The sequence below is a fragment of the Perca fluviatilis genome, chromosome 13 (genome assembly GCF_010015445.1).
Source record: "Perca fluviatilis chromosome 13, GENO_Pfluv_1.0, whole genome shotgun sequence".
Taxonomy (NCBI): domain Eukaryota; kingdom Metazoa; phylum Chordata; class Actinopteri; order Perciformes; family Percidae; genus Perca; species Perca fluviatilis.
The window spans coordinates 15,339,381-15,365,830 of record NC_053124.1 but is presented as its reverse complement, the minus strand read 5'-3'; the positions used below and the strand labels follow the sequence as shown (position 1 = coordinate 15,365,830).

At 40.1% G+C, this 26,450-nt stretch overlaps 1 protein-coding gene across 2 annotated transcripts in view; it reads left to right on the top strand.

Moving 5' to 3' along the window:
* The window catches only part of vps50 (VPS50 EARP/GARPII complex subunit), a 133,803-nt gene that overhangs the window by 68,284 nt on the left and 39,069 nt on the right, over positions 1–26,450 (top strand). For both annotated transcript variants that reach the window (XM_039820298.1, XM_039820297.1), the window contains exons 14-21: positions 11,189–11,280; positions 11,546–11,640; positions 13,051–13,149; positions 15,110–15,200; positions 17,305–17,490; positions 21,535–21,653; positions 22,820–22,926; positions 24,107–24,228. In XM_039820298.1, coding sequence (XP_039676232.1) covers positions 11,189–11,280; positions 11,546–11,640; positions 13,051–13,149; positions 15,110–15,200; positions 17,305–17,490; positions 21,535–21,653; positions 22,820–22,926; positions 24,107–24,228 — 911 coding nt within the window. The remainder of the gene's footprint in view (positions 1–11,188; positions 11,281–11,545; positions 11,641–13,050; positions 13,150–15,109; positions 15,201–17,304; positions 17,491–21,534; positions 21,654–22,819; positions 22,927–24,106; positions 24,229–26,450) is intronic.

Here is a 26,450-nt window from a genome sequence, read left to right as displayed (position 1 = left end):
GCTTTGTCACCTGCTTTTTCTCTCTAGTTTTTACTCCTAAAACACCATATCTGCTCCCAGTACTCTAAGCTGGAAAAGTAACTCACAGATTCAGTTAACAAAAACGTGGTAAAAATTGGGTCAGCTTTCTCCACACGCTTAAGAGTGCCACTCTTTCCTGGCAGTTTGATTTCAACATACTGCAGGTTTATCAGCTTTATTGCTCACAGAAAGGAATAATTGAATTGTGGTGTATGAAAATAGAAGAGAATATTGAATGTGTGCTGGTGCATCTGTGCAGCACGGACTGTAGTGGTACGGGTACTGAAATGAAACTGAAATTTTTAGCTTTTACTAAGCTCCACTTTAGTGTAGAGGTCATTAAATGAGTCACTAGTCACTTTCTCTGTGGTGCAATAATACAGTTTTTTTTTATGTATTCATTTCTACAGCATTATAAAATATGAATTGGTTTGACCATCTGTCCTAATTGCATGAAGATAAATTACATGTACACATTGTTGAAATTACATTGTGGAATGAATATGACCCAGCCATATGGTTTCACGGATAAATAAATGGACAGGTGATGAAGCATTTTTTTCTTATGGAAATGTGTCATGCATAACCTTAAGTGTTTCCAAGCTCATACAAGCAGGACTTTTAATGTCCAGCTGTTTCAGTTCATGATGATGTTGTTTACAGATAAAATTCTGACTTTTTTTTCCACATGGGTTTGTTTTTTATGCCATCCTTATTGACATTCTTGACCTTCCAATATCATTTTGATCCCAAGCTTCTACCTGTTTTACCATTTTAGAAAAGAAATGGCAAGTTATCCATTCTTTTTGTACATTTTGTGATGATAACAGTATAAAGTACGCTGACTCTCCACTGGAAACTCCGTAAAGCTGCACTCAAGTTACGGCCCATTAAGAACAGCAAGACGACTGAACACCACATCTGTCCAAACCCAAAGCTTATGTCTGGATCAACAAGAAAAGTCTTGCTTGTGTCGCAGCTTCTATCCATCCTGCCTTCAGTCAGCCAGATGTGAAAACATCAGCCTCGAGAAGCTCAGTTGTCAAGGCAATACATACTTTGTGGTTTAGCAGTAAGCGCCACAAGAAATTTAATTTCTTACCAATGTAAGAAAAGAAACCATACTGGATTTGGTTTATAGCACTTTTCACCTCATTACTCTTTGTATCATTTGTATTACCGAAGACTTTGTAAGATATTAGCTGCAAATACAGAACTGTCAAATTAGCTGGTACCTTCCTACTGCGTATCGAAAGATAGCTCATTTCCATTTCCCGTACTGTACAGAATTCGTTAGGCAAATGGATGAGGATACAAAGATGGATGGTGACCTGTTAAGTCCTCAGCGTCCTTCATTAGATCCTCCTCGACGGGGAAAGGACATACACCATATTCCCTTTTATGAGGCCCATCTATCCTCTCACGATTTGATTGGCTGTCACCTCTGTCATCTGTGTAAAGGTGTTCCCCACTCTGCCTTTGTCCTGGCTTTCACCTTTCTCTTTTAATCCGTGTATGTGTGTGTGTGTGTGTCCGTGTCCGTGCGTGTGTATATCCGTGCGTGTAGCGTCCATCCGAGTAATGATTTACTGTACAGGCTTTGTCTCATTTGTCGAAGGGCATGACCTCAGAGTCCTAATGGTTAGACATCCTGAAGATCACTCCTTTTTTTGTCACACACACACACACACACACACACACACACACACACACACACACACACACACACACACACACACACACACACACACACACACACACACACACACACACACACACACACACGCGCACCTCCTACCTCATTGTGATGCTCAAAAAGAGCATCCCATTGAATTTAAGCCAGTGGTCACTTGATATATTGAGCTGGTCAGTGTAATGTTTTAGTAATTAATCTTGCCATTTGCTGAAAGGAAAGGAAAGGTTGTTTCAGGAAGTAATATGGGCCAGGGTCGTATTCCTACCTGACAAAATATCTGTCATGTTTTATCAGCCCCGATGGCCCTCAGGCACATGGGTGGCTCCATGTGTGTGAGAGCCCTTGAGTGTGTGAAAGTAAATCCAGAGCATGGGCATGGACCGTGTAGGCTAATATTCAATTCAATTCAATTTTATTTATAGTATCAAATCCTAACGAGTTATTTCGAGACACTTTGCATATAGGTCTAGACCACATTCTATAATTTACAAAGACCCAACAATTCCAGTAATTCCCACAAGAGCAAGCATTTAGTGGCGAGGAAAAACTCCCTTTTAGGCAGAAACCTTGAATGGTGAGGAAAACGTCCTTTTAGGGAGAAACCGAGCTCTTGGTGGGTGGTTGTCTGCCGGTGCCGGTTGGGGGTATGATGAACAGTGGCAATTATAGTTGAAATGTATGTATGCTAGTGTAGAGTTTTCTGTGTTGTCCACTTTAGCATTTTATACATTTTAAAAGTCAGCTGTACTTTGTTTTTATTTTTGTAATTTTTTTTTACATCTGCATCATCTGCAGGGATTATCAGACAATGTTTAAAATTGTGTTTGAACTTCAGATTTATGCAAAGTCATGCACATGCTGCTCTTATATGAGTCATTGTTTGAAACCAGCGAGTTTAGACTCCTGTGGGTGCTTGTCCTGTTTGTCACTAAGAAATTTGTTACCGACAATGCCACCAAAGGTCAAACCGTGGTTACCACCTACACATTGGCAAAGGGTGGCTTTCCCTATAATTTACCTTTTCCTCTCTCTGTTGTAACAGTTTTAATGTCCATTTATTAAAACTTTCTAAGTAGATAACCTGGGGAGGCTGTCTACACCCTCACCAGGTCAACCATGGGTGTTGGCAGCGACACATACTGCACTGACAGCGACTGCAGAGTAAGGGGGACTAAATGGGGACACAAACATTGATGGAAAAGGGGACAAATGGAGAAAGGAATACTTTGTTATATGGAATAAAAACATTATGGATTCAGAAATCTCATAAACCATCAATATACACAGTACCTTTTTAATGTTTTTTAGTTTTTTAAAGAGATGAACTACTTCGGTGGCTTCTTCATTAGAAACCTCACAATGGCAGACTACATTTTGCAAGCTCATTCTTCACTATGAGACTATAGTTGTAAATCAATTGAGCACAGCCAGGGCCATGTAGAAGACTAATCATCAAACTGTTGGGAGATTTAAATAATGATGTGACTTGACTGAAAAAAAGTTTTTTGTAGACAAGGGAATTCTCATTTTTAATTAGAGTACAGCTTTTAGAAATATTTAATATTGCAGTATTAAAAAAGTTTTTACTTATTTCTTTTTCCGTTAACATCCGTACTCTTTTTGGCGCTCCCAGGGTCATGTCTCTCACCTTAGTCAGGGCTGTGTTTTCACAACCTCAGTTTTACTTTACCAAATGTTTCTCTTCCTCACACCCCCTGACTCCCACTCCCACTGTTATTGGGGTCTCAAGGACATGTTTAATTAAAACCTGCCACAATGTCATTACCAGAAATCATGACTAGTAGTGGCTTTAACATGATAGTATTGGCTATGTAGGTAATATCAATGGAATAGAACGGATTGAATTTAAAATGCATCATGAGCACACTCGCATCAAAGGTCAGAATCTGAGATGAATAAGAACACCATATATATTTCATATAAATCCAAATACCAAGGAAGGCATGAGGTGTCACATACATCTCGGAGTGTGATGATTGCGATCAGTCTGTGGGAGGATAAGATAAACATCCATGGTATAGCTAGATGGAGAAGTATTCTTGTTGGCTAGAATTTAAATTCAATCTGCTGTTGTGTAAAGTGATATCTCCTTGTCCACCAAATAATCTTGTTTGTCTGGTGCTCAAAACCACCTTTATTTATTCTTGGTAACAGGAGAAGCTTTCTTTCGCTGTCCCTAGGGATAAGAAAGTAGACCTGGTCGATATGGCCTAAAAAGAAAATCCCCGATTTTTTTCACAAAAAAAATCTGATTTAAGATTTTAAGGAGAAAGCCGATTTGCATTTTAACAAATCGACGTTAACTTCACATTCAAATTTATCGATTTATCGCCCAGCCCTATAAGACAGATTTGGCCATTCAAAGTTAACATGTGAATCATTGTTGTTTAAACAACTGTTATGACTAATGAGAATGACACAGGGTTCGTGTGTTGATGCATTGACAAGATTATTAACAAAGTTGTAGCTGAAAACATGTAAGCATATATTCAGCCTTTAAGATTCTAAATATGGTTTTGAGACAAAGGGTACAAAGTCATTGAGATAAGTTGATGAATGTTAGAAAAAGATGCAAATTATAAAGATTTCTGTAGAAGAGGAAAACTTCTTAAACGAGTTGTATTTGAAACCGATGATTTAATCTTGCAATTGACAGATTTCCCCCCCACTTGATTCAATAAGATATATTGTTTAAACTTAATGCTAGGCTAAACCTTTTGTTAATATTGACAATTATTGCAGTGGACAATCTAAGGCATGGGCTTACCCACTAATGGATTTTAAGGGCAGCCCATTGTTCGAAGTTATTGCAGCAAATATAACTTGACATGAAATCCTCTTGAGGATTTTTCTCATCTTTGGTGTGTTGAGCCTACTGTCAGAATCTATAATAAGGCTGGGCAGATCCTCTGCTGCTAATTGTATGCCTCAGTAGGATTAACACAGGTCCTGTGGGTAAAGTGGTGGTCTAAATACAGACTGATGAAAAGAACAATAGAGTAAGAAAATATTGTGATGTGAACTATGCATGGGACAGAGTTTTTCTTCCACTTTGTTTCTCAGTGAGGTGATCAGATACAGTTAATGTTTAATTGATGAATAACTGCTAAGAGTACTCCACCAGTTTACCATTGCACTCCTATAACATTGTCAGACTCTGGACAGACTGAAAAGAAAGTTGATGCAGCAGAACCAGATATATTGTCTTTTTTTATTCCACACATTCTTCTTTGTCAAAACCTGGTGCCTTACCCATAATTCCACTAGACTGCCAATAGTTTGGTCGGAGATTAGGGTGTTTTATGCTAGTAGCGGCTAATGTAGCCTCGAGCTGCCAGCCTCAAGCAGAGTTTAGGAGAGGGGTACAGAGGTCTGATAATCTCACTTCTTTCTAACTCCAAAACCCCAGATTTGTTTTCTTCTTGAACTTTTAGTTTTCAACCTTAACCAATGCTGACTCAACTGATTTGATCATTTCAATTTATCAGACTTCACTCAGCTTGCTCTGGAGCCACAAAAGGCTTTACGCAACTTAAAATAGGTGTATGAGTACCCCTTTTAAAAATGTCATTGAAAACGGAGATATTAATTGATGCAAAACAAAGTTAGCAACCCCTGGACCCACAGGTTCCATCGGTTCAGTCAGTTCCATCTGTCATCTGTACATACAATGGATATGATTGCTGTTTTTCACGTCTAGAACATCATGGTAACAGATTTTATTTCTTCAGAATTATCGGGTAATAGGCATGTCCCGATCACCTTATCTGATCAGATCAGTTTTTTTTTAACTGATCGGGAATCGGCTTTTACCCTCATTACCTTACTCTGATCATTTACATCAGCTTGTACTGATCACCTCCTTTAATCACACACACCCTGCCCCCACAGACTGCCTGGATGCCGGCACTTTCAAACCAAGATGGGTGCGGTCACTCACCAGTGTCTGTCCAGAGTGTCTCGTAGCTTGCCAGCCCTTGGCAACAAGTAAAAAAAAGTCTGTCTTTCCTAGTCACCCTTTTTTTACAGAAGCGGATTACACCAATTCTCCACACTTCTTCCATGATTTCACCAGGAAACCACACTTTTTCAAGCCGTTATTCCCTGGAGCCCACATCGGAAATCAAAGATTGACTTTGAAGTGCAAGAGGCATCACTAAGTTTAGTTTTATCAAAGATTGACTATTAAGTGCAAGAGGCGTAACTGAGTTTATTATTTATTATTTACTGAGATATTAAGCTTAAGACATATTTTAGTTACTTTATTTTGTTACTTTTATAAACAAACGCTGTGCAGCTCTATTATCTGAGCAACTACAAGTATAGGATCGGGACTCGGTATCGGCAGATATTCAATATTTTAAAAATCACATTGGATCGGGGGTCAAAAAAGATATCGGGTAATATGTCATTGTAAAATCCCAGGATTATTCCTTGATGTAATTTATATAGCTTTATATATTTTCAAACACCTCATGTTGGTGAATGAAATTCTTGTCTTTTTTCCTGTATCTCTGTAAAGTAATACCTTCACAGACTCCGAGGTTTCTGAAAAGCTGTGATTAATCCAGGTTCACTGATCCCCACTTTTTGGTTTATGTTTTTCATGTACTTTTATTTTAAAGGTGCAATATGTAGATACTGTGTGTGGAACGGACCAACCCGGACTCCCTAGTTATTGTCCTCGTTGACTTTAACAAAGGCAGCCTCACTCATGAACTCCCTAAATACAGACGGCATATTAAAAATGCCGGACCAGAGAGGAGAATATTCTGGATCCCTGTTGCACCACAGTCAGGGATGCTTATCACGCCGTCCCCCGTGCTGCACTGGGTCACTCTGACCACGTCATGGTACAGGCAGAAACTAAAGCTCTGCAAACCTGTAGTGAGGACATCAAAGAAGTGGACCAGTGAGGCTGTGGAGGCTCTCCAGACGTGTTTGGACTCTACTGACTGGGACGTGTTCAGGTCTGCTACCAACAGTCTGGATGAGTACACAGAGGCTGTGACGTCATACATCAGCTTATGTGAGGACTGCTGTGTTCTATCATGCACCAGGGTGAGATAAAACAATGACAAACCCTGGTTCACAGCCAAACTCAGAAGGTTAAGGTTGGATAAGGAAGAGGCCTTCAGGAGCGGGGACAAAGACAGTATTAGAGAGGCGAAGTACAAATTTAGCAAGGCGGTGAAAGAAGCTAAACAACGGTACTCTGAGAAGCTCCATCACCAGCTCTCAGCCAACGACTGCGTCTGTCTGGAAAGGGCTCAAGCCAATCACCAATTACAAACCTAAAGCCCCCCCCACTCCAGGAACGACTGACACCTAGCCACAGGACTTGACGACTACAGACCCGTCGACCCTGACCCTGACCATCATCCCGGCTGTGCTTCTGGAGAAGCTCTCCCAGATATGTGTGCCTGACTCCACCTGCAGGTAGATCTCTGACTTCCTTTCTAATAGGAAGCAGCATGTGAAGTTGGGTAAACACGTTTCCGACTCACAGTACATCCCCCCAGGGCTGCGTTCTTTCTCCTCTGCTCTTCTCCCTGTACACTAACAGCTGCACCTCCAGTCACGAGTCCGTCAAACTTCTGAAGTTCACGGACGACACCTCCCTCATCGGACTCCTCTCTGATGGTGACGAGTCTGCCTACAGGTGGGAGGCAGACCACCTGGTGACGTGGTGCAATCAGAACAATCTAGAGCTCAACGTTTGTGTGACGCGCACCTATAGAACCAAAACAAATTCCTTGTATGTGTAAAAAAACGTACTTGGCAATAAAGCTTTTCTGATTCTGATGTAATACTGACAGCTAGTGTTTAAAAGAGTTACTGCAGTACAAATTCAAAATACTGGAGAGAGTCGTCTCCCCCACCCCCTCCTTCCGAGACTCGAAGTTCACGGAGGTGGCCAGGCTGAGACCAGAGAATCCAACAATGTTGCTAGACGCTTGTCTCACATAGCCAGACATTACTCCACAGCACGGCGGAGTAGCTAACGTTAGATGCTGGCTTTATTGACAGTCATAAAAGCCTGTGCTCACACAGAGCTCTGTACCCAACTGACAAACACTTTTTTGGCTTAGAATTACGATAGGAACCGCTAAAAATAACACTATCTTGCCGTCGTTTTCCACCCGACTGAAATGCACACTTTATTTGCTTAGAATTACAGCAACAATCGCTAAACACACTGCAAACTCAGAGTCCTCTCTTCCTGATTTACAGCCCCCCTCTCTTGGCTTCAAATAACTCACCGTTGTCGGCTACGGCCGCTGAACAGGCTACACGTTATAAACAGCCGTGGCCTGCTTGCCTGTTCCTCCGGTAACGTTAGCAGTTAGCATGGTTAGCGTGGTGGCATTAGCGAGGACCAGTCGGGATCACTTTACTGGCTGTGTCTCAGTTGTTTTTGCGACTAACCAACTTGGCTACTCTAGCTATTAAATTCAGTGTGAGTAGCTACACGAATGTTGAAATGACATAAAATGTCCGTCCCTAGTAGCTGTGATAAATTAGCCTGAGGCTAATGCTTAGCTACCTGTTCAGGAGGAAATTGGCCAACTTGGCGTCCCTTTGGGCTCTAAGCTGTCTCCATCTTTCAAACCCGGCCTGGCTGTCAAACTGGGCAGTTGATAACAACACACAGGTCACGGAACGGAAATTTCAAAAGGAGAAAATACTGGCATTAGCATTGTTGTCAGAAAAGATAGTATTTTAATTTAGCATGTTTCCTCAAGATCTGATGATGCATTGGGGTCATTTTTGGATTTATTACAGTAAATATATTACATACTGGACCTTTAACCTCTTGATGTCCCTTTTTTTAATGGAGTTTTTTTTCTTTAAGGCGTTCAATATCTCCCTTTACTCACGACATCTAGGTTGTGAAGGAAACGCTTCCTGCCCTCATTATATTTATGTAATTAGATATACACCCTGTGTGGGTGTAATAACATTTATGTTTGTGCTTCTTGTAATGGATGTGTTTTTTGTTCTGGTGTGTCATTATGAGAACACCCTCACTGCCACCAATTCTCAGGTCAAAAACGGATACATTTTCCCCCCTGAAAAAATGTGACATAAGTGTATTTGTTATAAAAACAGGCTAAATGTCAAGAGATATTTATCGTCTTGCTGAGAATACAAACGTCTCACTCAGCAGGTTCAGTCTACAGTTGCTCTGTTTTGACTACAGCTTGGAGATTTTTGAGTCAAGCCCAGTTGAGTTATGCGTTTGTATCTTTAAGACTTAAGGTCTTTCAACCATCTCACTGCTTCAGAATAAGAAAAACACTACCCATGATTTATACCTGTCTCCCTTGTTTTCTCTCACTAACGTATCCAAGCATCATCTGGTTTAATGGTTAATGAAGGGCAGTGTGTGTGATCTCAAACACAACAAGATCCACACAGTATTCTGTCAGTGACACATTTATGTTTTCTTCAGTGCTCTTATACTGAAGACTGAAGTCTAAAGTCTTGGAAATTCTTGCCTCTTGAATGTCATCGATAATTCCCCTGCCGTTGATTTCCCCCCTTTTTTTACTTTGGGTTTTGTCTATAGGGCCATAACCAGTTATACGTGTCTCTTCTGGTTAGAAACTGTTGTGTTTATGTATTTGTTGGACTATTATATACTGCACTGGACTACATGTTGTTCAGTAACAACTAAGTTGGTCATCCGGGTGCTGCAGTGGGTAAGGAGGCCTTCCTTCCTACAGAGAGAGTCATAATTCAGGCTCCATTGTCCACAAGCATCTTTCCTGTTAAAGCATCTTTGTGACACTAAATCCCTTTAAGAGTAGCCCTGTAGCTAGTCTATATCCTTGACGTTCCACTTCCGGGATTGCTCCGGATGCGGGTATTTTCGCCGATGTCCCTTTCCTTGCGCTTTCTTTGTGTCGGAATTTTAAACTCCGGTGGATTTATGAGGACTATAGCTACAGACAAACTGACCAGATGGCCGACCCTCGGCAGAAAAGTCTCCCCAAGTTGGTCAAAAAAGTGCCTCAGAACACACCAAAGCGACAAGACGTAATGCGTCTCCATAACAGCAGGCGGCGCTAATCTGTATTGTCGCCCCAAAAATGAAAACCAGCAGCTGATTGGATGAACACGACAGACAGTCATGGCGGCTTGTTCAGAATACGATCTCATATTGTACTAAAATAGTTCACCAAAACGTGTTTCTGTGAGCAACAGACTTTTACAATGAAATAAGAAATAATAAAAATGGCGTTAATGCGCGATAAAATAATTGTCGGCGTTAATTAATTAATGAGTTAACGTGATAATAACGCTAATAACCTAGTTGAAAGAAATGCCAATAAACCAGAAGTTTTTCTCCCATCCCGGAATGCTGTGTGGAGTAGCCCCATCCTCCGCTCCGCAGCGTGTGGATGGTCTGGCAAAACGACACTAACCTGTAGCTGGCCTCACTGTAGAGTAGATTTTCAAAAGTATATATTTAATTTGTAAGTTGTGGGATTTATTTATTTTAAAAGATAGGTATACTATGCCCAATAACAAAAGACAAGACATACCACAAAAACAAACACTAACATTGATCAGTGGGATAATCCATGACCAAGATGAATCTCTATTTTTCTCTCTTCCCAATACATTAAAAGGAATTTAATGTGGGATTGACAGCCACCTGCTTGTTGACTCGCAGCCTCACTGCTGCAGGCTTTCCTAGAGATCTACTTCAAACAGAGCGAGCAGCTTGAGACTGATTGAAGCAATTTTCAGCCAGAGGAAAGTACTGCAGCTACGAGGCCATTCTAGCCTCTTCAGTGCCTGCTCCACATGGTATTCTATTAGATCACTGAGAAGGAAAAAAAAAAAACACACAAAAAGAGGATAGTGAGCCAACAGAGGTGGAACCACGTTCACTGGAGATGGTTTAATTTCCTGGCTGCCTGAGAGTGAACAGATCCTCAGCACCTGTCATATTGAGTTCTAGGTTGCTGTCAGTCTTGGCTCTGTTGAGGGACTCTGTGACCTACAGTACGCTCCTGTCAGATGCTAACTGACAACCACCACTGTACAGAAAAGTCACAGAGAGTCTTCAGCTAAAATTCAGACTGTCTACATGGTCAAACTGACAATGAAAGACAAGATTTGCACGTCTGATCTACAGATCAACTACGCCACATTTCCCTGTTCGTTATAGTATGCACCCATGGAATCATACTTTATCATTAGCAAAGGGGTGTTTTTCATTTTCTTATTCCTCAGCCATAAGAATAGTCTTTTTTTTTTTTTTTTTACTTCTGTATGGATTCTGATTCTTCACTGAAATAAGTAAATGAAATCGTCTGAGTCATGGTGAAAAGACACCGTCAAACAATAGATAAATAAAATGGATAAGGGGAAATAGAATTTTATCAGTCTTATTAGTTTTTAATCCGTCTGCATGCTTTGTTTGAAAACCCCTAGGTGAAGTAGCGGCCGCAGAGTCTGATGAGTCGGTGGTGGACCGCAGCTATGTAAAGAAGAAGCTAGAGCATGGGCTGACACGGATCTGGCAGGTTAGAAAGAAAAGTGCACTTTCTCTCTTTGCATGTCTCGTCTTACCTTCTCATATTTTTCTCCACAGTCATTCCACAAGCTGCCTACTGTAGTCTCTTCCTCCCTCTCCGCTCTTAGCTTTTCTTTTCATTTATTTTTTCCCAGATTTCCGTTCAACAGAGTTGGTCAATCCCAAGTTCTCCTCACCCTGTCCCTCTGGTTTTTCTCCTCACCCTGTCCCTCTGGTTTTTCTCCTCACCCTGTCCCTCTGGTTTTTCTCCTCAGGACGTCCAGTTGAAAGTAAAGGCCTACATCCTGGGGACAGACATGTCTCACTTCAAATATGATGATTTCATCGTGGTACTTGATGTCATCAGCAGGTACGCCACAGGGTCAGAGCAGTCAGCTCGTCCTTTTTTCCGCTAATTGGTCTTCATTATCTTGCTATCGCTGTCCCTTTCTCTGTCTTCTTTTTTTCAGGTTCCAGTCTCTTTTTCCCTCAGTCACTTACTCAATAAGTGACTCAAATTATGTGAACACACTTACAGAGAAACGCAACATGCTCCCTTGTCCAATAAGAAAATTATCATTGACTTTGTTTACATCAACACTGAACTCATAATGCCAGTAACCCATTCACACACCACAATTAGATTGTATTAACTCTGATTATAATAATGTTATACTCCTGTTTATTTTGCATTAATGGACAACAAATAGGAAGTGTACTGTACACACCGTGGTCACATTTCTTGAACTGTGGTCAACCTGTGCGTTGCTCAGCTCATTGTTACTGTACGTGGGAGAGAAGCCTGTACTTGGCTGGAACAAGTTTGTGGGTGGAAAGACATGTTTTTGAGTAAGATCCAGGATATTACGGTTTATGTTTTCCAGTCCACCTGAAGTTACCCATATTTATTTGTGACATTACATTGTTTTGTAAATTTATGTTTCTGTGACCCAAATCAATACCCAAAAAGGAGACCTTTACATTTTTTACTGTTGTGTGTTTGTTCATCTAATGAAGCCACTGTTGTCACTGCGTGACAGTTGTTAGTTGTGTACATATTGTTTGTCGTCTGTGTACATACTGTAGATGCGATAATCTGAAATTGCCGTTTGCTTAGTCAGCCACCTAAAAATATAAAAATTGGTTATTTTAGGTTGCTTACTTTAGATGCAGACTTGTGTGGTCCTTTTTCTTCAATACCACTGCTAACAGCACATTGTCTGTCCCTAGACTGGAAACCTAGAGTTACCAGAGCAAGTCAGTTTACATTGTGTTAGTACCCCTGTTGGCTCAGCTGTCAATCAAACACACAGTCTTCCTCCAGAGGCTTTAAGGCTAAAGGGCTGTTTTGGACTGCAAACCCTCCCCCAATCTTAAGGATTGTTGATACAGAAGCAAATACTAAGGTACAGAGTGACATGTATACAACCAATGCAATACAACCTTAAAATTACTACTTTATCACTTTACTCATGAAGATAGAAATCTAAAAGTCGATTAATCAAATTATTACTTTAATCATCGTAGCCCTAACTTGCAGCGGTTGCATCATTGTGTGCATGTGCACTGCAAATAAATTCATTCTCAATAGGCAGACATCAAAGAGTCGTCTTGTTCACCTTAAACCAGATCTTCTCAATACGTGCTCCATCAGATAACTGCACTAGCGACAAATCCCTTTGTGTTTTCGCTTTGATTTCTTCTTTCCCTGCTCTCTTCTTCCCCTTCATCGTTGTCTTTGTCATTATTTATTCCTTCATCCTTTAACCCTTTCTTCCAGGTTGATGCAGGTGGGTGAGGAGTTCTGTGGCAGTAAGTCAGAGGTCCTGCAGGAGTCTATCAAACGCCAGAGTGTCAACTACTTTAAAAACTATCACAGGTAAGATGCCCCCCATTCTTTTGGATCATTACCTGGATTGTGTGACAATTAGACGTACCTTCTGCTCATTCACTCACTGAGCTGATAGGATTGATTGTGTGTGAACAATTAGACATAAGAGTGCATGGATCTGACAAGCGTAGTCCCCGGTATAATGAAAATTATAACCAACTATAGTTGATGAAACTGATTGACAGAAACTTTTACACAGAATTACAACCACTTGCTGCCTTGATCATGCTATATTCCCAGTGTAACCCTCTTTGGAATAGACATGTAATTACCCAGTAACACTCACTGAGCTGGAAGCACATTTACCTCTTGATTACGTAACCCCTGCCGACCACATGAATATGTATGCTTTGACACAGATAGTGCCACATCATCGGATGTGATTCACACTGATCATTGTTGTGAATACCCATTAAGAATTAATTGAGATTCTTGAAGATCTGAATGCCAAAAAGCATCATTCCTGTGACACAAAATGTCAAATGAGTGAGACACAGAGTGGCATGATGGGATACATCTTTAGGTTAGAGGTGGTCTCGCTGTGAAATAGTAATTGGAACTGAAAAAGGGAGCGGTAGAGATGACAGACCCTGAGAAAGAGAAGAAGAAAAGGAGGAGGACATCAGACAGCGTTATGAAGGCACATTATCAACCCCTCCACTCTGTTCGCGTGCACAAATACTCTCACATACTCACACATCTGCACTGGTGGCCAGGAGGCTTCCAGCGTGCATCATCTTTCCATTAGGTTTGATTCATTTTCCAGCCGAGTGTCATTCCCAAAGAGATTACCCATCAATGAATTTTGACTGGCTGATGATGCCTGTATTTGTCTGTCAGCTGCCTGCAGTAACACACTCAGTCATCGGGGTGGGTGTATTGTTGGCCTGTGGCTGCAAAGCACAGAATCACACTGTCAGGGTTCAGAGATGATAAATATCTAAGAGCTGTGCCATTGGTATTTTCTGCTTTTATTTTCCTAACTCATTTTTCTCTGATTAATTGAAATGGTTTCAAAGCTTTAATGTCCTTTAATTACCTTTTTACAAGGACTATTAGCGGGATTACAGAAAAACTACTGACCCGATTTTCATGGAACTTGGTGGAAGGGTGTAGCATGGGCTAAGGAAGAATCCAATCAATTTAGGGAGAGGATCCAAACACCAGCAGATACACCAATTATTTTTCACTTTCACTAACATTGCTACATAGGGCGTTAGTGCTGCATTTATGTGGTGTCAGAATAATCGGATAAATGAGTTCCCGACTGAAAATTCACACTGCATTATTGTGAGATAGGGCATGCCTTGGGGGAGGTCTGCGCTCTCAGAGTGTCCTTCCAGTTCTCGGTGCATTACTTTTGAGGAATATAACTGTAGGTAAATAATGCCAGCATGTGCAAAATGGACTAGTTAAAAAAAAGTAATCAGGCATACAACGTTGAAGTCAGAATGTTAAAATGTAATTGATAACTCACCTTCTTTATTTCTGTACCACACAGCTTCTCTATCTGTAGCCACTGTTCCATGTTCTTTCACTTCTCATACTACAAACACCTTAAAGACAAGTGACACGGTCTACTGCAGTGTTTGAAGTCAACACTGCTCTGATATTTCACACAGGCAGACCTGATATTGACCTAGCGGGTGACCAACAGGGTGGCTGTCCTAAGCTGTGATGACAGTTAACATGGAAACATGTTACACTCACACACACGCACACGCACACGCACTCACCACACACACAAAGAGGCACACACCTCTTCCTTTCCACTGTGCATCAGTGACCTTTCGGACTTTTTATGTCGGCACATTTATTCCGGACTCCATTAACACATGTAAACCGACCAGAATACACTGCTTTCATGAGGTCCGTTATGGACACGTTGACTTCTTGTCTTTTAATTTTTCTCCTTCCCGTTACTTTTTCTTTCTTCTCATCTCCTCAGGGCACGACTGGAAGAGCTGAGGATGTTTCTGGAAAATGAGACATGGGAACTTTGCCCGGTTAAGTCTAACTTCAACATCTCCCAGCTCCATGTGAGTAAGAATTACATCACTGAGGCGAGAGAGTGAGGCACACTATCACTCATTGCCCACCACTGGGAAATTTGCGTAAGGATGTGAATCACGAGGGATCCTGCTCAGTGATTTCTGTGTGTATGTGTATGTGGGTGAGTGTGTGTGCAAGTGTGTTAGCCTGTGTATCAACATAGGAGGAGTAAAGTTCACTGCACATTATATAACACTGATGAAAATAAAATGGCTGCCGTCCCTTGTGGCGTGTATGTTAGAGGATGTTATTTCCCACACTCGTGAGCAAGAGTTAAATAAAGCCTTGAATATGAGAGCCTAATGTAGATCATGTACAGCAACCACAAAAATATTGTAGGTATCTCATTAAACATTCTATAACCAACTCAAAGAAAAGATCATTGTGCTTAAAACATTTTCAGCTCACTTCACCTAGAAGCTGAAATGACAAATTGAAGAGAATGTCAGAAAGATAAATGGAGTTAATTTAAATTCTGTGTTTTCTTGTTTTCTCCTTCATTGTCTGTCTTGCTTGGGCACATTTTGCAACGAACACACATGCCAAAGAATCTTCATAATAAACCCACTGCTGTGAGAATTGATATATGGAATACAGGCAATGTGCATTAACCCTTTAAACCCTGCCGGTTACTAACATTGCGTAATATTTTAACAGACTGCTAGTACTATGAAAATACACATAAATATGATCAAGTACTATATGTATTATTAGATTTGACTCATCATTTTAGTCACTGTGGCCAGTTTTCAAAATGAATTGCCTGTCCATAATCCAAATACATGTACTATATATATATAATATGAAAATGGGTAAAAACCTGATGGTATCAGTGCACTGTAATTCCTATCTTTTTTATATTCTTCATAATTGGTTGAATATGTTCAGTATTGTTCCAATCTCACCCTCACTGGTTGTTGAGTCTGTTCTTGAAAATGCAGGCATTTCCTTTGTCACTTGCAGCTGTTTTTATCTCTAAAGTTCTTCCCAAACACTACATACAATTTTTAACTTGACATCATATGATCTATTTGAAATGATTGCTGTTTCCTAAACTTGGAGCATTTCCCATTAACACATTATACAGGAAGGTTTGACACTTCATACCATCTGCGGCTAAGGATAGTCCATTGTTAAAGGTCAATGACTTGAAAAGGTCAATGAGAAAAATCATGCAAGAACAAGCACGTTGCCTTTGCAAGCAGGCAGTTTGCTTGTGTTTTTACATTGCACGCATATGCGGAGCGGACGTTCCAACGTTACGCTTTCACTATAATCAATGAAACTGGCTACACCGGGCACAATAGCAGCTTATAGCAGTGCGTGTGGAGATCCGCTCTACAAGCGTAAAAATAGGACAGTCTTCTATTTATACTTTTTACGCGAGGTGTACAGAAATGGATCATAAAGTGTCATTATTTCTTTTAAATTAAACTACCGATATACAGTACAGGATACGACTTAATGACTGTGAATGAGCGTATTGGCAGTTTCATTTTGAGAGTTTCTGATTTTATTTCTTGTTTTCCTCACCTGCGTCCTCTGATAACAGCTGACAGTAAATTTATGTTTTCCCAGCTCCAAAAAACTGAAAAAACAACAACAATCCCAAAGCAAAAGCTCTCTGTCTCGCCTGTGACTCACACAATCCTTTGCCGTGTGTGCGCAGCTGGTGTAGCCAGTTAAAACATACATTCTGCGGCCCCCTCTATGGGCGGCACATACACTCCGCTAACGGTCCGTGTACGTTACGCGTTCATTGTAGCCAAAGTCACGCAACCTTCCCCCTATTTTGAACTGTTACTAACTGTTGCTAAATAGTTGTGTGATGTGTAAATCAATGTTGTTTTTATTTATTTTCAAAAATGATGTGCACTAAACCACAACTGTGCTAGTGGTCACACAGTTAGGACACCCCCATAAATAGTTGTGTGATGTGTAAATCAATGTTGTTTTTATTTATTCAGCAACACCCGCACCCATAGCACCCCAATAGCAGTTTCTTTTCTTATGTACCTCATTTGCTCACTTTACCAAACACAAACCTACTAACCTCTCTTGTCTGTCTCTGTTCCATTTTCTCCAATCCAGGAGTTTAAATTCATGGGCCAGTGTCGTTCTCCGTCCGTTTCCCCGAGCAAACAGGTTGTGTCCTCGACCAGCCCGGCTCAGGAGGAGCTGTCTCTGTTCCAGCAGTACCTTCAAGAAGGAAACCCCTTTGAGATGCAGGCTGAGCGCAAAGAGGAGGAGACAGAGGATGTGCTGGCATCTAATGGGGTAAGTGGCAACTGCAAACGCATGCTTCTAATTGGTGCCTGCCTAGTCTCACATCGCCAGACCTATCTCCACAGCGCTGTAGAGTAAGGTCTGGCTACACCACACACATTCTGGGATAGGAGAAAAAACGCTCCGGGTTGTTTGAATTACAATCGTCTTGGGCAGCCCTAAGCTCCGGACGCAGCGATGGTGGCTCTGCAAAATGGTCTCGGGAAGGAACTTGTTTTGGTGGAACATTTGCACCTCACAAAAGAAAGTGCCAAATACAATATCAAATTAAGTTAACTGTTTACAGAATACAGAGTTTGTGAGCTTTTTAAATGAGCTGGATATATGGTTAAACGTAATTTGCTCTTACCAGTGTATCGTTGTGTACCTTGTCCACAGCAATCCCCACCAATCGGTTCCAAAACGTCCCAGTTAGATAGTAAACAGCGTGAACATATTCTTTGTAAATCTTTACAATCAAATCAAAATTTTCTTAAAAACTTGCCAGTTTCAGCGTGTAGCCTGCTAGCTCGAAGCTTTTTGTTGATGTCCGGCAATTATCCTGAACATATTCTTGTGTTGATCAGACTCGTGCCTGCTTAATGGTTTGAAATTAGTTGTATTAGTGTGAAATGTGTGTTGTCAGTCAAGAGGCTAGAAAAATGCAATTTAGAGTTATACATAAAACACAGTGGAAGTGCTCATTTACTATTGTCCATAATATACATTGTATTGTATTTCCTTATGTGGACCACGTATAGATCATGTCTGATGATTCAGTCAAGTTGTTAATTGCCACCAGTCAGGTACACCCACTTACATAAGTATGTATAAATAATAAGGCTACCTGTTTAGGTTCAACAAAACAAGTTAATAAAGAGCCAAATTAATAATTACTGTGGGTCATTAAGTTGTTTACAGCAGCTCTCAAGCTGTCATCACCGGGGCCATAAACATTTAGTAACGGTGTAGGGCCAGCAGTGCAGAACATGCCAGGATTAGTATAATACTTTGATGCATTGTCTGACACGTAATATAAGCTGTTAAACAGCAAATAAAATCCGTGGGTAGATCCAGCAGTGGGGCAAATAATAAACTCAAGAGTAGAGCTGTGCATAGTCTACTGTATATCGACGACGTTCCACTTCCGGGATTGTTCAGGTGCCGCCAGAATTTCCGCCGGATGTCCCTCTTTTTAGGCCGGATGTCCCACACCTTCTGCTTTCTTTAGCTGCGTTTCGTTAATGTTTCAACATGCCCTCCTTCACTTCCCCTCATCCCTTGGTATGACGTAATAGCATAGGTCGCATAGAGGCCACTTGGAGATCAGAGGGAAAGTGGGCGGGGCATTGAAATGGAACGCACCTGTCCTTGTTCACTTTCAGCCAAAACTATACGGATCGACCGCCAGTTGTAGGCCTAGTGCTACTAGGCTGCTACTACTTATTTCCAAAAATTATGGAATGAGCATGACTTTCTGATTTAGAAAGTTTGTGATCTGTATCATGATTAATCATATTAATGCTGAGGCTATATCTCGCAAAAACTGAGTTTGTTCCATGCATTTACAGATAATGTTGGAAATAAAGAAATCACACGTGGCATGACATGTAAATAAAAATCAATCAATCAATCAATCAATCAATCAATAATATCATACAATATCTAATAAATAAAAAGTATAAAATAAATATTAACTGACATTATTTATATTAGCCTTCATGTTTTAGTAAAATATCAAGCTAACAATGAGGAAACTAAGAAGTCTCAATGTATTTATTCCATTTATTCATCTCTTTCTTTGGTGGTCAGTAACAGGAGTTTTAGCGTTTTTACATTACTGTAACCTAACCATGGATGTATTTTCTTGCACCAAATGCATAACTGCAATGCATTGTGGGTGATATCTACCTCCTGGAGTGACCATCACTGTTTACTCGCTCTCTCTCAGCCCTCCAAGGGTCGATCTCACCAAGTTCAGTTTTTTAGACAGTTGGAACGACACTTAAGGTGGCGGCGGGAATTCCCCTGAGGGCAAGTGTTTAAAACAAGGGCATGTTGAAACACTAATGAAACGCAGCCTTTGTGTTGGCATTCTAAACTCTGGTCGATTTCTGAGGACTATGGTTAACCGCTACTTAGATCTCTGCAGGGTAAATCCAGACAGCTAGCTAGACTATCTGTCCAATCTGAGTTTTCTCTCACACAACTAAAACAACTTTTGAACGTACACATGTTCCACCAAAACAAGTTCCTTCCTGAGGCTATTTTGCAGATGCACCGTCATTGTGTCTGGGGCATAGCGCCGCCCAAGACGATTGTGGTTGGTTTAAAGAAATGCCAATAAACCAGAGCACGTTTTAACACGTGGACTAGCCAGATCCTCCTCTGCAGCGCTGTGGAGGAAGGTCTGGAAATGCAAGACTAAGCTGTGTAATTTGTGTTGTAATGTAACATGTTTGTCACACATTAATTCTTCTATGAATTTTTTAGCCTTATCCATCAGAATTTAATCTTTTTTTCTCAGCAAAGTGCTCCTGTGTACTTTATAGTGTAGTATTTAGTATCCAGCCCTCCAATACTGGAAACCTTTCGTCTTGTTTTTGTTAAATACTGTATAAAAAGGCAGAATGTAAAGGCATTTTTCAATACTATGGAGGCGATTGGGTCGGTGCCTAAAACTATCAAAGTTCGGTACCCAGCCCTAACAACCAAACGGAGGCTACTATTGTGTGTGCTTAAGAAGGAACGAGAGAATCAATGAACAACCTGCAGTATGTGCATGGTACTGTTGGCGGCTATGCTAGTCTTACTATATGTCAGGGCCCTCTTGTTCCTTGAGGAAAGTTTCTAGTTTTCTAGTTGTTATAACACACACCAGCATTGTTTCTCTATTACTGGCAAATCCTTATTGAAGCGTAGGCATTAGTGGGCAACTGGAGCACAAACTACTTGTCTTCATGGTCTTGGTCAGCAGCACTGTTGCTGTAGGGCAGACTTGCTGCTAGCTGGGTAGGTTAGCTATTTGCTAAGCAGCTAGCAGCCTGAACCTCTATGTCTATCTCTTTTGTTGCATTTCTCAGCAGTAGACTCATACAGACCCACTTCTGACAACATTGCACTGCATAAAATATGAAATAATATCTTCTGCGCATAAATACTGCTTAGCTCTGATCACACACTTAAGTTAAATTATACCACAAGTAATAGAGAGGAAAACAAACCTAATCTCTGTCAAGGCTTCCATGGGGTTCCATCAGATATCTAGGACATGGATACAGTGATCCGGAGAATATTGTCTAGTACTGTAGATGTTATATGTTGCATGTGCTCCTCCAATGACTTGTATGAAGTCCAAATCAGTTGGTTGTTCTTTCAAGGCTTATTTGTTGAACAAAACAGTATTTCTCTTCAAGAATAGGGAGAATACATTACACAGGCGCCCCGACACCCTGACACATCAACATTTTCTTTTTATATATTTATATACCTGTATTTTCCTTCCAGGCTCAACATCAAAAGCAATATTTGCAATATTGCTAACATGCCAGGCTTATAGAATCCCTAGCAGGGCTCACTCTTAAGCTTGTAATTCTTTCTATGGCTGTTGTGTTGCCTGAGCTTGCAGTTAAGGACAAAAAAATATTGTCGTATTGCAGGTGAGCTTAAACCAGATTCTCAGCTGGGAGGTGAATTCATTTTCTGCTTTTACTCCTCGTTTCATGGTTATGCACCCATTAGGGCTAAAAGATGGGGATGTTCAATTAATATTTTAAATTTATCCCAGCCCTCTAAAAAAAATTGTTTTTACATCGTTTTATACTTGAGTAGCTTTGTATTTGATGTAACAAGATTTCCCCATGGCCTCTTTTCATTTCTCCACACTTGTCTTCCACAACTGGTGATGTGTCGGCAAAGTTTCACGGCATGTTATAACTGTTTGACTTGTTCGTATCCCTTTACTCGCTTCTGTTGTACTGCATCTCTACTTTGCAATGGCCCTTTGACCATTTTCCATTGACTTCCATCTAATCTTTCTCTTCCCCTTTTTTCAAGTACGAGTCAGATGAGCTGGAGAAGAGTGTGTATCAAGATTACGACAGCGACAGTGATGTCGCTGAAGAGCTCAAGCAGGACTACGTTGACGAGCAGACGGGTGATGTTCCACTCAAGAGGTCAGTTCCAAGTCAAAATGTTTTTGCACCGCTCTGAGGACACAGATCAGGGCAGGGTGTGTAACTTTGGTATATCCAGGTGTCCATCATTTCTACTACTGGTTATTTAATATTTATGAAAGTAAGTGAACATGTACACAAAAATAACTATACACTAGAACTAATTCTTGTTAATCACAGATGCAAAATAAAATTATACGATAATGATTTTTTTAAGTAGGTTCTAAAAGGGTGTGAAGTCAATCATTACGCTACTTTTTATGCATTTAGTAATGATAATTTTAGCTCCACTTTGCCTAACCCTGCTAAGTAGGCAGAAAGCTTGTATGAAATGCAAATTCCGTCTTAGCATGTTATATCTGTAATTATTTATGTCTTTCTTGTTTTTGATGCAGCATGATGGAATTTAGAATTTTATAACCCTCCTTGTTCAGTTTATTCTATTTTATTATGTGTATCTGGTCGCCTAATTTGTTAAGAAATAAGGATTGTGTCTGCACGTGTGTTAATGCTTATCTGACAGCTGACCTCAAATTTTACACCGCATTTGCGTGGGAAAACCAGACATACATTCCATTACTTATTCATTAGCTTTTCATTACAGAAGCACTGTTATAATAATCATTTCCTGTCATGTAATGTACAATAGGGTATCAATAGTATCGTGATGTTCGTGCTCAGCATTGAGTCTCGTTATTTCACCGATCTGACGTTCCTGATATTTTTGCTTTAACTCTCACCTCATTCGGTGTCCTATTCCCTATGTGTATTAATCTGACATTAGCCTATAGTCACTTAAATGCTAATATCCCACTCTTATAAGCAGGAATCATTAATGGTTAATTATTAATTGGGTCGCATGGTCACATCCAGAAATTAGAAGACCCATGTAATGAGAACTGGCTATTATGGCCCAATGGCCAGTGCCAGGAGTCTGGTACTCCAGGATCACCAGTTCAGAGACTTCACCACTAGGGTCCCTCTGTGTCTCCTGCATTGTGTAATGGGTTCTGATTGATCAATTAGAAGACTCTGACCTACGCCAAGGTTTTTGAACCTGGCCGATTATTGCTAAGGATCAGGGATGTTAACATATATTACTGAGTCTCTCCGCTTCATACTTCTGCCCTACTTTCTCTCTCACCCCCACATCCGGCACGCATCAGTGCATCCCGAGAGACCATAAGAAGCAAGAAAAAGTCTGACTACAACCTCAATAAGACCAATGCACCGATTCTCACCAACACCACCCTCAACGTCATTCGGCTTGTTGGTGAGTCCCGCGCGTGCGACACACACACACACACACACACACACACACACACACACACACTCTCTCTCTCTACCACTTACCTCTCCTTGAGAGCAGCCCAGCCACAGTGGACATCCTCTCTAGCCTGCTGAGATTTCAAATTATTCACCAATGAAGCAAGCAGTTCAGTGTTGCACTCAGGTCTCTGCTGCTACCTGTGTGACTGTGCTGCACTAATAATTGTTAGCCTTCACCTTAAATTCTGACCTTTCATTTCCAAAGAGGTGCCTACACGTCTTTTGTAACGTGGCTTTGAAGACATCTGGGCCCTTCCTTGGCAAAGCATGCCTCTTGGCGATGTGACCTTCATCAAATGATTTTCATGTGTGAACGGCAGTTTCTTTCCTGTGCAGTTGTACCGCTGAATAAATCTTCTGCAGTATGAATTAATTTAATAACTCAGGCTCATACAGAGCTGCTGTTAACATTAACGTTTCATTCCTTCACCATCCCTCTTATTTCACACTTTCATGTACATACAGTACAAAATAGAATACTTGTTTTTTTTTGTCTTTTCTTCACAAAATTGCTAATATTGATTTCGAGGTGTGTGGCAAAACAAAGTGGCAAACTGAGTGAAAAGCCAAAGTTTGATTCCAAGCAATCACTTCTAATTCAGTTTGTGCAGCTCTTTGATGGAGTTAGATTGCTCCCTGAGTTCTCGGTGCAGAATTCAAGAGAAAGGGCATGAAAAATGAGAGTGTGAGAGAAATAGTGCTGTCTCAGGGGCAAAGCCAGCTAGATTGAGTTTATTTCTTTTTTTTCCCCCTCCATTCATCAGTTCTGAGGCAGTGGTAACCTTGTTACACCCCTTTACTACTGTAATTTTTGCTTTTATTACCTTCCTGCTAAATTCAGTCCTTGCCCTCAAGTGTATGCAAATGCGGAAGTTCTTGCTTAAAGGATGTGGTTCCACCATGATTAACTCCTTGCAGTTTAACTCTTTTAATCTCCAACAAAATGTACTTAAGAACAGAATCATTTTATTGATTGGAAACTGATTCTGGGTTAAAAATGAAAATGAGGCTAATAAAAAAACAGTTTGGGTGACCACTGTGATACTCTTTGGTATGCAACCAGGAACACACAGGTTGTCCAACAAACTTCTGGTTACTGTTTATTTTCTATCATCTCCAAACAGGGAAGTATATGCAGATGATGAACATTCTGAAGCCGATCGCCTTCGATGTCATCCACTGTGTGTCACAGCTCTTTGACTACTACCTGTATGCTGTATACACCTTTTTTGGACGCAATGACATGGTACAGTATTTTGAATCACTATGCTATTGTTTGAATACATGTTGTATACTTATGTTAAAGAGCAATGAGTGAAATGGGAAGTGTTGGAAAAAGTACTCAGATCTTTTACTCAATTATCAACTACAATTCCTGCATTCAAAATGTTACTTAAGTAAAAGTCCTAAAGTACTAGCATCAAAATATAAGTAAAAAGTCCTTTTTGAATAATGTACATTATATAATTAAATTATAGTTATGCATTTATATGAACCTTACTTTAATGTTGAAGAGGGTAAATATACTATATACTATATATATATATATATATATATATATATATATATATATATATATATATATATATATATATATATAATACTACACTGTATTATCTTTATCCAGAATAATACATCATAATGTATGTGTATGATTAATCCAAATCTGCAATGTGACTAGTAATTAAAGGTATCAAATAAATGTAGTGCAGTACAAAGTATAATATATATATATATATATATGTATATGTTATATATATATATATATATATATATATATATATATATATATATATATATATATATATATATATATATATATATATCAGTGTTTCCTCTATGTTGATTGGGCAAGTGGATTAGATTTCTCCCACCACGGTATCAGAAATATATACAAAACCTTTATCTTAGCAGTGATTGTAAAGAGCACGTCGACGGAGAATAAGCGCGAACCGCCGCTTCCTATGCGAGGAAAAAGGGAGAAAGAAAAAAGAGAGGCTGTCCGGAGGACCCGGTTGAGATGGCATGTATGCATTCTTGAGAACTGTAAGTCGTGTAACTTATATTGTCAGTTAATTTAAGCCTGTATTATTCTATAGTTCTTGCACATTTTTAGTTTCACCTTCACCTGCTAGCTAAATTGCACGTGGCTGTTGATTCAATACAACGCCCTTGATATCATATCATGGCATAGTAGACTAAACCGTGATTTCATACATTCATGAAACATATTGGGGGAAATTCATTCAACATAATTCACAGCCAAATAACAATTAAAAGTATTTAGTTATTTGAACATTTATAACCTAACCTAACCTGGCAGGCACTGCCTCCGATTTGGTGTCTGCTGCGGTGCGCAGCGCTGTTTGGACCGTGCGCCGCTGCCCTTTTTAACGTGTTACACCGAAAGCTGTGACCCATCAGGAACTGTGACCGCAGAGGGCGCTGTTGCAAATCGTCTGCCCGTGCGTGTTAGATAATGGAGGGCGAAGAAGAGCGTCTACGCAAACGGAGTAAACATTAATACATTACGTCCACGGATGCAAGCTGTATGCTTATTCGCGATTTGTTATTGCTTCCTAAGGAGAAAAAGTAAACCGCTGGTGACCATATTCCACCTCAGGCATAGTAACATATGTTTATCTGAAAGTAAATAAAATATATTAAGGTACATTTTCTCTGAAATGACTGCATGCACAAGTTACATTTGTAATAACCTACCTAAACATAATCATATTGTACTGTTAAGAAAAGAAGGAACTAAATATTTAATGGACCAGCACATTGGCTATAGTTGTCAGAATGTGTGACCCCACTGCAACTGCCTAATTAAGGAGTCAAACTTCAAAATACTGTTTGGGGTAGTTATTTCATCTCTTCACACTAATGTGAACACATTTTCTTATTTTGAGTCATCACAGAGCCAGTACCTCACAGGTCACCATATATGACAAGTAGCAGCCGTCAGAATGTGTGACCTCACTGTAACTGCTTAATTAAGGAGTCAAACTTCAAAATATTGTTTGGGGTAGTTATTTCATCTCTTCACACTAATGTGAACACATGTTTTCTTATTTTGAGTCATCACAGAGCCAGTATCTCAGAGGTCACCATATATGACAATTATCGGCCGTCAGAATGTGTGACCCCACTGTAACTGCTTAATTAAGGAGTCAAACTTCAAAATATTGTTTGGGGTTGTTATGTCATGTCTTCACACTAATCTGGACACATATTTTCCTGTCCGACAGATCTGCCCCCACTGCTAAAAAAAAATCCTAGAGGAAACACTGTGTGTATATATATATATATATATATATATATATATATATATATATATATATATATATATATATATATATATATATATATATTTGTGCATCAGTTGAAATCTATAAAACCCACTGACACATGGAATCCAGTTTCCTGATGCGTCTACAAGCATCAAGATGCTGCCAGCGTGTGGGC